The following is a 12311-nucleotide window of genomic DNA, read 5'->3' on the forward strand; positions in this document are numbered from 1 at the left end:
AGGCGCCAAGTGCTGGATGTCGGCCTCCATTAGCTTAGCGGCTAGCAGCCACATGCTAGCTCTAGCTAACTTTTTCCTACTGCACCCCAGCACAGCGAGAAAGGATGGAGGGCAATGTCCCACACACCAGAGGAGCTGAGGGCTTGGAAGCTCGCCTCTGCAGATGTGAGAAGATGATTTTAGAGTGTGACACGCACCAGGTCTGCTCCAGGTGCCTCAGGCAGGAACATGCCCTTGGGTCCTGCCCCCTTCATCATTAAGAGCCTCCGCAGGCGGCTGGCACGACAGGTCAGCCTGACGGAGGAGGGACCCTTCCCGCCCCCTCTCGGTGCCGACTGGATGGAGACGAGCACCTGTGCGAGGCCCAGCCAGGGTTCCCAGTCTGACATTGTCTTTGTCCCTACGCCTGGGGAGGACATTCTTGATTTGGACTGTGGGTACGACGATGACATGACCTAGGACTTCCTCAACTCAGAGGACGTGGAGGACAATAAAATTTTTGTGATGAAAAGTCCCCCACCTCTGCGGCTTCTACGGAGGATATGCCACAAATATGCTGAAGGTCTGCAAGCATGCTACCGTCCGCCTGTCCATCCCATGTCCCGCGGTTGTGACAGAGTCAACCAGGTACCGGTATGAGGGGAAGCGACACCCCCCAAGCAGGGGCACGGTGAGGCAGCTGCTCCACGTTTTCTCAAAGCTGTTGGAGGAGGTGACACGCTCTTAGAAGGACCGGCCATTCACCAACAGGGGCGCTGTGCTGGGCGCTTCTTCTCTGGACTGCCAGGTCATGGAGGGTATGGGCCTGCTTCGCATGCCTCCAGTGGAGCCGCGGGTTGCTGCACACCTGCTCTCTTGGGCTCCTGTCGTTTCCCAATCCTGCCTGGGAAGTCTGATCGTCTGCAATCAGCCTTGTTGGAGTGTGCCTACAAAGCTTAGGTGCTTTCGACCAGGGCTCTAAACGTCCTCTCGCTGCTCATGACACACCACGCAGAGTCTCTGACAACTTTGGCTTCACTCCGGACCCGACCTGCTAGGAGGAGATGTCGGTGGCTCTGAATTAGCCGGATATCCAGTGGCTGGTGCAGGTCCACCAGGACTTACTGTCATGGCGGGGGCTCGGTCTTCCACCCTCACCCAGTGCGCTTGGCAATCTATTGGCTGGGGGTCTTTCACAGCATGTGATCTCCATGATACAGAGCGCTAGGGCTTCCTCTATGAAGTCAGTGTACGACTGCCAGTGGTGGGTGTTTGATGGTTTTGTGTCGCCAGGTGGGACACATCCCGTTTCAGTGCTCCATGAGAGTGATCTTGTCATTTTTGCAAGAGCTGTTTGACAAACGGAGGGCTGTCTCCAGTGTGAAAGTTTATTTGGCGGCTATTGCTGCCTATCACGTGGGTTTTGGTGATAAATCGGCTAGTCATCACCAGCTGATCTTTCTTTTTTTGAAAGGGGCACGCAGGCGCCTTCCTGTGTCCAGGCCACTGGCGCCACCATGGGATCTGGCTGTGGTTCTGGAGGGTCTTAAACGCCCCCCTTTTGAACCGCTGAGATGTGCAAACTTAAAGGTTGTGTCTTTAAAAGCGGCGCTGCTGCTGGCTTTGGCATTGGATAAGTGTATCACACATTGTGCGCTCAGTTCTTCCCCTGTGATGCGAGGATGATTTTGAAGCCCAACCCAACGTTTGTGCCAAAGGTGTTCGGCTTGTGTTCTGCTATTGACCTTATGGCTTTCCCTGCCTCAAAGGGTGAGCAGGGGTCTCATCTGCTGCGTCCTGTACGCGCTGTGTGCGTATGTAAATGTGACAGCAGGCTTCAGAGTGAGTAATCAGTTCTTCGTCTCTTGGGCTCCGCCCCATAAGGGGAAGCTTGTTACTAAGCAACGCCTGTCACACTGGGTAGTGAAGGCAATTGCTTTGGCTTATTCAACTCAGGGTTTAGCCACATCCTGGGCCTTGTTCAGGGGGAGTGTCTGTTCATAATATTTGTGCGGCGGCGAGTTGGTCCTCGGCCCTTACTTTTGTCCAGATTTACCGACTGGATGTTTCCGCTTTGTGTGTGGCTTGGGCGGTTCTCCTGTCCTGATCGTGTCGGGCTTGCCCTGCGGGCTGGTGTGGCGTGCGTTAAGCTTGTCTGCCATAGGGGAGCTACCGTATCTCATAGTGAGACATCGAAACAAATGTTATGAAAGAGAACTATAGGTTATTTACATAATCCTGGTTCTCTGAGTAATATGAGTACAATGTCCCACAAAGACAACCCTTCTTGCCGGCAGAGCGAGAAGAGGTGCTTACAGAATGCTAATGTATTTTACGCTCACCGTACTTATAGTAGGTGGAACTAGCTGCAACGGATGAATACATGACGTGCGGAGGCGTATATTCATAGTGAGACATCTCACTCATATTACTCAGAGAACCAGGATTATGTAAATAACCTATAGTTATAGCCTATATATATATAACCTACTGTAGATAGTATAATAATGTTTGTTTTACTGTGTTACAAATACAGAGAACAAAGTAACTACTTTAATCTGCATTTTATAGGCCTAATAATTCCAGCAAGTTATTTTATCTTCATGTGTTCTTGACTTCCAAATGACTTACGTGTAAGTCAGGGACACATGAAAGCGATCAGCAGATGCCTCTGAAGAAGACTGGCAGTTGACAGTCGAAACGTGTCAGAAGATCAAAGTAAACTTCCTAAAAAAAATTGTCTGAATAAATGAAACCTTAACATATGCATTTTAAATCAACTAGATTACATTAGATTTGAGAAAGTAAAAATATAAAATACTCACACGTGGTGTTTTAATTTTAAAAAAAATACTACGTATTACTAATTATTATTCATCTATTTCTGTAACATTGTGTATTATGTATATAAATTTCAAAAAATTCAGAAAATTAAAAAAAAAAAAATTTAATCAGAAATCTTTCTTTTTATTATTCCTAGACATAGTAGCTTAGCTACATGAGCACACAATCATGGTGACATCCTCAGCAGGGAAGACCAGAGGCTCTTCAAACAGAAACAAACATGAACATCTGTCTGTGCAGCAACACGTGTTTGTTTGTTTGATGGAGGAGGAAAGTGAAGATGAATCTTTTTACTCACTTTTAGTTTTTGCTGCTGTGACGTCATCATGCCCAGCGCCTCCACAGGTGGAACGTGTCACTGCAACAACATCTCTCCTCCTCCTCCTCTTCATCACTGATGCTCAGACCTTCATCACTGCTTCTCTCCTCCAGCTGCTGCTGCACGCGCACGGAGCGACATGAGACGGTAACGGAGGACATTACCGGAGGCGGAGGAGGGCTCACCGTCACCGACATGAGCACCGGGGGAGGAAGAGGAGGAAGGAGCTGCTTTGTGCTGCTGATGCTGATGTGCGCGGGGGCGGGTGCGCGCGGAGATGAGCGCGCGCTTATCGTGGAGGTGAGTGTGCGTGTTTCACCTGTGCGCGTGCACCATAAATAATTATCTTGGTGCACGTCCGCCTCTGCGCGTGCACCTATGTCCTTCATCGTGCACGTCTGACTGTCTCTGAGCGTGCACGTATGCGTGTGTCAGTCATCTCGTTGACGCGTGATTGACTCAGCGAGGACGGGAGCGCGCACGAAGGCTTTCTCTCAAGTGTGTGCGCGTGTGTGTGCGCGTGTCCAAATATAACTTTCTCTCCATAATTGATGGAACACACGCGCACACGCGCACACACGCGCACACATCACCAGATCATCTTTGTAGATGAAAGTCAAAGCTGATGCTAATGTGTGTTGTTGTTAATCTTTGTTTATAAATAATTGAATACATAAACAACAAACAAACATTGGTTAAAATGGTGGACACATGTTTGTGTTGTTGTTTTTCAGGATGGTTTCCTGATGGTTGTAGCTTTTTGTATGTTAATGCTAATGCTAGCAGGCACTAAGGGCCTGTACTATGAAGCTAGATAATTATATCCTGGATTTATCTCTGTTAGCTTCACCTAACCAAGCATTGTCTGTCAGACAGAAGCTGTCCTATGAATCTAGATTACAACAAGCTGGCTACGTGTGCGCTCTAGTGACAGAGGAGGAGATTACAGCTTCAGAACAATCACAATCACTGAGAAACTGTAGAACAACTTACGTCACAATTGAGGAATAATTCTTTAAAAATATGAAGAATAAAAATTCATAATTCAGACCAAAAACAACACTGTTGCTGCAGTAAAAACAGATAGTAATTGATGAGTGTTAATGATTAAATTCATGAGATTATAAACAGAGAATCTTTCTCTTTGACCTTGTCTGTGTCTCTGATGCTGTGTTCATACAGATCATAAAAAATATATTTATATTATTTACAGGACTGAGGCTCTCAGTGCCACCACACCATACATTAATTGATTCATTAAGTAATCGGTGTAAAAGCGCCCGATGCACATCAGCTGATTTATTTTACTGTATCAGTCTATCAGATATAAATCTGTTTCCTAAAGGATGTGATGGTATATAAAAGATAAATATTCTCTCTCCTGTCAGCGTCACATCAGATCTACACAGAGACATGTTCACAATGATCCTCCTTTTATTGGTCAGCTTGTTTTAAAAGACATCTGATTGGTCAGGAGGCGGGGCTTCAGTACTCGCTCAGATCCTAGCCAGAACAAAACCTGGTCCCGACCAGGTAAGTCGTTCAGCCTAAGTTACGATGGTGATTTAGCCTAAGTTACCATGGTGATTTAGCCTAAGTTACCATGGTGATTTAGCCTAAGTTACCATGGTGATTTAACATAGTAAGACATTAGCCAGCTTTGTAGTCCAGCACACATTAATTAAATCATGGAAGTTAGCGCAATAAGCCCTAAGGCGCTATGGGTCTGATGCTAATGATGCTACAGTGTTTATTTGTTTATAGTTAAAATGAACAAATATAAACATATAAACATGGTGATATTTTGAGTCTGAAACATTATTTATTATAACAAGTACAAACGTGCTGAGGAGGAGAAACTGGGACATCCTGAGGTCTTTGAACTCACCGTGTGTTGATAGAAGAAACCTGAAACCTCAGACATGATGTCATCCGTGTGTGTGTGTGTGTGTGTGTGTGTGTGTGTGTGTGTGTGTGTGTGTCTCACAGTGAGCTGTAAACTAGTCACTACTCAACAGCAGGAGTCTCTGTGTCCCTGAGGGGGCAGGGCTTCAATGTGAGATTATTTATTTTTTCTTCTGTTATTTGTCTTCCAGACATGGTTGAAGAATTACGGTTACTATGGTAACCGTCTCCCTCTGGACCTCCGTCAGGAGGAAACGCTGCGGTCGGCCGTCGCCGCCATGCAGCGTTTCTACGGAATCCCTGAGTCGGGAGAACTGGACCACGTCACCGTGGAGTGAGTACACACAACTACACACAGAGATGATTAGTCGTACTGTTTTTTTTATTATTTATCTATTGATTGATTGATGTATAGGTGGATGCAGAGGCCTCGCTGCGGCGTTCCCGACCATCCCAACACAAGTCGTCCACAGAGAAACAAACGCTACGCCCTGACGGGACAGAAGTGGAGAGAGAAGAAGATCTCCTACAGGTAAAACAGCCTTTTCCCACTCAGTCACGGACCCTGAACACATCACAGACTGTTCCACTGTTGTGACGGTCAGTGAACGCATCACAGTTTGTGTCGTTATTGTGTTGCGTTGTGTGTTTCTCATTGCAGTATTTCTAACTTCACTCCTAAAGTTGGAGAGAAGGATACTCGGCGAGCGATTCGTCAGGCCTTTAATGTGTGGCAGGCTGTCACGCCACTCTCCTTCCAGGTCACTCTTTAATCCTCGTTCATTTTGAACAGTGTTATCACTTTCACGTTCACACATTTGTCTTTATTCTGAATGAACCGACGGATCCACAGTAGAACGTTTCCTCTCTTCTCAGTCTGTGAACGCTCTAACGCCTCGTTTCTTTCGCTCTCCAGGAGGTTCCATACTCAGAGATCAAGAGTGACGGGAAGGAGGCCGACATCATGATCTTCTTTGCCTCTGGTTTCCATGGCGACAGCTCGCCCTTTGACGGCGAGGGGGGTTTTCTAGCACACGCCTACTTTCCTGGCGCCGGCATTGGAGGAGACACTCACTTTGACTCTGACGAGCCGTGGACGCTCGGGAACGCCAACCACGACGGTGAGAACCGGCAATCCACATGTTTATTAGCTTAGCACATAGCGGTTAGTCCTACATGTTTGTTAGCCTAGCACATAGCCACCAGTCCACATGTTTATTAGCTTAGCACATAGCGGTTAGTCCTACATGTTTGTTAGCTTAGCACATAGCCACCAGTCCACATGTTTATTAGTTTAGCACATAGCGGTTAGTCCTACATGTTTGCTAGCTTAGCGCATAGCCACCAGTCCACATGTTTATTAGCTTAGCACATAGCCACCAGTCTACATGTTTGTTAGCTTAGCACATAGCGGTTAGTCCTCCATGTTTGTTAGCTTAGCACATAGCCACCAGTCCACATGTTTATTAGCTTAGCACATAGCCAACAGTCTACATGTTTGTTAGCTTAGCACATATCCACCAGTCCACATGTCTGATAGCTTAGCACATAGCGGTTAGTCCTACATGTTTGTTAGCTTAGCACATAGCCACCAGTCTATTTGTTTGTTAGCTTAGCACAATGCTACCAGTCTACATGTTTATTAGCGTAGCACATTGCCACCAGTCTACATGTTTATTAGCGTAGCACATTGCCACCAGTCCATGTGTTTGTTAGCTTAGCACATTGCCACCAGTCCACGTGTTTGTTAGCTTAGCACATAGCCACCAGCCCATACGTTTGTTAGCACATAGCAGCCAGTCCTACATGTTTGTTAGCTTAGCACATAGCCACCAGTCCACATGTTTGTTTGCTTAGTGCATAGCCACCAGTCCACATGTTTGTTAGCTTAGCACATAGCGGTCAGTCCAAAAGTTTGTTAGCTTAGCACATAGTGGTCAGTCCACGTTTGTTAGCTTAGCACATAGCAACCAGCCTCACACGAATGGCTTAGATTAGGAGGTAGCAACAGCCAAAACTAATAAAGACAAGTGCACACGACCGACTAGAACCTCCCACAAAGACCCAAACTTGAGCTGCAGTTTTTCTTTGTTCTCAGGTAACGACCTGTTCCTGGTTGCGGTCCACGAGCTGGGTCACGCTCTGGGTTTGGAGCACTCTAATGATCCCAGCGCCATTATGGCACCGTTCTACCAGTACATGGACACCAACAGCTTCAAGCTGCCTATGGACGACCTGCAGGGAATCCAGAAGATCTACGGTAAGCAACAGTTGGCATGGATACATGCTGTGATCACCTGACCCTCCTCTTCCTCCCCAGGTGTTCCCACTGCCCTGCTGGAGCCCACCCGTCCGCTACCCACTTTACCATCACGCCGCACGCACTCTGACCGAAAACACAGCCGGCCGGGGCGTCCATCAGGGGACCGTCCGGCACTGCCCGGGAACGGAAAACCCAACATCTGTGACGGGAACTTCAACACAGTGGCTTTCTTCAGACGGGAGATGTTTGTCTTCAAGGTGAGAGAAAAACCTCTGAAGAGTCAAGACTGAGTCACTAAAGACCATAGAAAGGACTGATGTGATGGCGGATCTCTCTTTGTGCTTGAAGGACCGATGGTTCTGGCGTCTGAGGAACAACAAGGTTCAGGAAGGCTACCCCATGCAGATCGATCAGTTCTGGAAAGGCCTCCCACCTCACATTGACGCCGCCTATGAGAGGTCGGACGGGAAGTTCATCTTCTTCAAAGGTCGGAGAATTGTCCATCTTTCCTCTCTGTCTCTACTTTGGTACCTGGTACTGACTTTGGTACTGACTTTGGTACTGACTCTGGTACTGACTCTGTTGGTTCAGGTGATAAGTTCTGGGTGTTTAAGGAAGTTACGGCTGAGGCCGGTTACCCCCACAGCCTGGTGGAACTGGGCAGCAGCCTCCCCACTGACGGCATCCATGCGGCCCTGCGCTGGGAACCGGTGGGAAAGACCTACTTCTTCAGAGGAGACCAGTACTGGCGCTACAGTGAGGAGAGGCTGACCGTGGATCCTGGGTACCCCAAAGCCCTCAGCGTCTGGAAGGGGGTCCCCGACGGACCCCAGGGAGCCTTCATCAGCAGGGAGGGATGTAAGGACACACTGGTTTAACTGGTTCACTTGGTGAAAGCGTGTGATTGGTGGTCAGAGTTGGACCCTCTGTCCTAGATCATAGCTGAGCGGCCTGTGGACCTATGCATTGGTTTTCTCAGGGCCGGTTGAAGGTCACTGAACATTACACGGTGCCTTCAGGGGTTTGAGCTAGTTTCGTGGCAGACCTCCGCCAAGTTTAGAGGCACAAAGTCATCAGCAGATGGTGCTGTAGAACCAGCCAAACATTCACATCATGATCAAAGCTTGTTCTGATACTGTATCCACAATACCTGCCAGATCATCTCCAAAATTAAACTTGTTTTTCCGTTTGACGTTGACATTTAAATCCATTCAGAACTTTTTGAGATATCTTGCTAACCAATGTCCACAATAAAAGATGACCAAATGCCGGTGAAAACATTGCGTCCTTGTCGGAGGTAACAATGACACACATTCCGTCTGAGAGTGGTCGATATCTAAAAGTCTTTGGGCAAGGCTTTACATTTCCCCAGGTTTATCTGTGTTTTAGTCCCCATGAGTTCAGACTCTTTTGAATCATCTCACGGTTGTTGCTTCTTCCTCTCTCCTTAGATTACACTTACTTCTACAAAGGGAAGGAATATTGGAAGTTTGACAACCAGAAGCTAACGGTGGAGCCCGGGTACCCCAAATCCATCCTGCGCGACTGGATGGGCTGCGATCAGTCGGATATGGAGCGATCCGGCAGCGGCGGGAACAGAGGCGACCGCCAGTTACCGCTGGACGACGTGGACATCATGGTGACCATCAATGATGCCCCAACAACAGTCAATGCCATCGCCGTGGTGATCCCCTGCATCCTGTCGCTGTGCATCCTGGTGTTGGTTTACACCATTTTTCAGTTCAAGAACAAAGGCGTGCAGCAGAGCGCCATGGCGCCACAATACTACAGATACCCCGTGCAGGAGTGGGTATGATGGGGCGCGGCGTCTACAAGAGGTCAGAGGTCAAATGGCCCTGAGTGCTTGCTACAGACAATGCAGCTTTACGCTAATCGTGCTAGCTAGAAAAGGCTGAGCTCAGCAGTAGATTTAGACTAGTCTGAGAAACTAGAATAAAACCGATGTTTCAGTACGACTAAAGAAAATGAACGACTAAAAGACTGAGTCTGTCTCAAAGGCTTTAAACAAGATCCAGTGAGGCAGAAAATAAACCAACTTTCTGGAAGTGTTCGAGTCAAAGAAATACTGTCAGTTTGGGGGATTTCTGTAACAATTCTGTAGTTTTACTCAACCAGAGTTACAGGTGTGTGAGTGGAGAAGAAAACATGAGGTTTCAGATGAATGCCGTCCTTTCTGTGGTACTTTAGGGTTTCAAACTCGAAGTTCATTCAGAGGCTAAGTAGGTAGCTTCCATAATGAGATTATGTCACACTGTACCAGAGTTTGAGTCTCTTGACAAAGGGATGTTTAATTACGATGAAAATAAGACATGAAAGACTGCTTGATGCTTCAAGAAGATCCAACGAAAATAATGTTTCCTGGAAACGTGAAAGAGAAAGAAAGTATTCCACCTCCAAGTCTGTTCCGGAGGTTTTTCCTTCATGGAACCTGGTACTTGTTTTGTGCCTGAGCTACAAGAGCACTCAAGGAAAAGATGATGGACCAATCCAGTCGTTTTTGTTCCGCTTTATGCCAACAAACTTTGAAGAAGACTAGCTACCAAGTAGGATTAGTAACTCTAAGTAGGATATGTCAGACCTGGGATTGGATCAAGAACATCCTCTTCATGAGGTCTGAGGTTATTTGTTAGGTGGAAGATGACTGAAGGACAATTCAGCTTAATGCTAATCGTGCTAGCTAAAAAAGGTTGAGCTCTGCAGTAGATTTAGATTTTAAATACTTGAATGTTGAAGAACAAAGTCAGTTCAAACTGCTTCAAAGGCTGATGTTCTTTAAGGACGTGAACAACGTGGACTGGTTTTATTCCATTAATACTAATAACCAATAAAAAAACACACCAACAAATCAAACTTGAAGAAAACACATGGGTAGAAAGGCCATAAGAAAAAAACAGCAAGGGTCTCTCAGTGGATCCATGAGTTTTATAAGATGTTAAACCAACTGAGACTTTTTACTGTTTTGGTTTTAAAAATGATTTCATTAATGCTTTTGAATCAGGAAACATCAGAAACCGTCGTTTACTCAGCGTGAGCAGAGAGTCCTGTTGATTTCTCAGAGATGAAACCAAACCTTTGTCTCCTGAGAACACATTTCTGCTCTCAGATTATGGGGCGTGGCTTCAGACGGCATTGGCTGTAGAGAAGTATGTACTTGTTCCTCATGTAGCAGGAAAACAACAAGCTGGTGTTTCTTTACTTTAGTGAGAAAAACTGACTATGGAGTGAGAGTTTGATTGTTCTTTAATGGACGTGAGCTTAGCTTAGCTTAGCTCTCATTCTAGCATGAGGCTATGCTAACATGCTATATTTAGGTTGACTTTTATTTAAGGTTAGCGACTAAAACTGTATCCGTGCTGTGGGCGCGGCCTCTGTTCGTGGAAGCCACTCAGTGCAATTACGTCCTGACCTTTCTGCATGAATGCACAACTTTTAGTTTACACGTCGTCCACCGTGTTTGTCACCAACGCTGTGATTGGTTCAGAGTGCGGTGAGGTCACACTTATTAACTAATATTAATATAGTAATAGTTTGTATGTGTTGATAACAGGGCTGACAGTTTTACCTTTGGACTACTCCGTGCCTTCACATCACCGTCTACACCAGAGATGTTCAAATTGTGACCCGGGGGCCACATGCGGCCCTTAGTCTAATTTTGTACGGTCCTCAGAAGTAAATGTACAAAAAAACACAAAATTACTCAGAAAAAAACACAAAACAACAATAGAAAAAAGAAAAAATATACAAAGTATTTGCTATAATATGTTAAGGTTTCATTTATTCAGACTTTTTTCAGGAAATTTACTTTGATCTCCTGACATGTTTTGACTGCCAACTGTCAGTCTTCCTCAGAGACATCTGCTGATCACTTTGAGGGTTTGGGAGTGGCCATCTTTACAATTCTCTTAGGCTGGCCTAGCCCCCTGTTAATGGTCTCTGGAGATCAGCAGATGCCTCTGAGGATGACTGACAATCTAAACATGTCAGGAGATCAAAGTAAATTTCCTGAAAAAGTTGCCTGAATAAATAAAACCTTAACATATTATTTAAAAAATAATACAAATGAGCTCTTTGTTGTCTCTATGATTGGTCGTTATTTTAATGCTGACATGAATGTTGATCATGTGACCCTCAGATCAGATAGTCACATGTTTGTGGCCCCGCCCCCAGTGAAAACAGTTGTCCATCTCTGATTTAGACCAAAATGTGACATTTGTGACATGAACATTTATTGTTTTTTTGTAGATTTAGACTCTGTGGTGATTTTAAGGGACTTTATAAAGATCAGAGCTGTCACTGTGATTTAATGGTTGGTTATATCCATGTTTAGACACAAATGTAACAGAGTTACGATACATGATTTGATTATTGTTGATCTCACTAAACATCTGTACGCATGTTTTTAATAAAAATGTTAGTTTGACGCCGTTACCAACATTTAAAGCTCGTTAGCCGTTTAGTAAGAGATTTGGAAAAGAACAGTCGTAGATGCTTTAAGACAGGGGTTCTCAATCTTGGGGTCAGGACTCCATTTGTGGTCCTCACTGGGAGGGGGTCATTAGAAGCCTTCAAGAAAGTAAGAATGTTTTTGAATAATTTCAGCCCATTTTTGCTTATTTTTACTGTTTTTCTACAACTTCACCATATTTTAACATATTTTCATCACTTTTTATTGTCATATTTTTGCTCCCTTTAATTAATTTTTGCTACATTTCTCCCATTTCTGACACATCTACATCACATTTTAATGACTTTTCTACACATTTTTCTACTTTCCAGACATGTTCATCACTTATAAACCATTTCTACCACTTTTACACCTAATGTCACATATGTTGACCATTATTGTCACTTTTAACCTCTTTTCACCAGATTTAATGATTATATTTGCTAATTTAACCACATTCATTATTTGTCCTGCCCATTTTTTAGCAGTTTAAACTAATTGTTCCAATATTAACACTTTGAACACTTTTTCTGTCT

General features: G+C 45.3%; 1 protein-coding gene across 1 annotated transcript; it reads left to right on the forward strand.

The window, feature by feature from the left end:
• Positions 1-2822: 2822 nt before the first annotated feature.
• Positions 2823-12031, forward strand: mmp24 (matrix metallopeptidase 24). Its single transcript, XM_028447562.1, has 10 exons — positions 2823-3442; positions 5239-5381; positions 5463-5579; positions 5709-5808; positions 5964-6168; positions 7146-7307; positions 7368-7567; positions 7659-7797; positions 7902-8168; positions 8762-12031. The coding sequence occupies exons 1-10, from the start codon at positions 3221-3223 to the stop codon at positions 9124-9126; spliced, it is 1920 nt and encodes a 639-aa protein (XP_028303363.1). The 5' UTR covers positions 2823-3220; the 3' UTR covers positions 9127-12031.
• Positions 12032-12311: the final 280 nt, after the last annotated feature.

This window comes from Gouania willdenowi, chromosome 5 (genome assembly GCF_900634775.1).
Source record: "Gouania willdenowi chromosome 5, fGouWil2.1, whole genome shotgun sequence".
NCBI lineage: Eukaryota > Metazoa > Chordata > Actinopteri > Blenniiformes > Gobiesocidae > Gouania > Gouania willdenowi.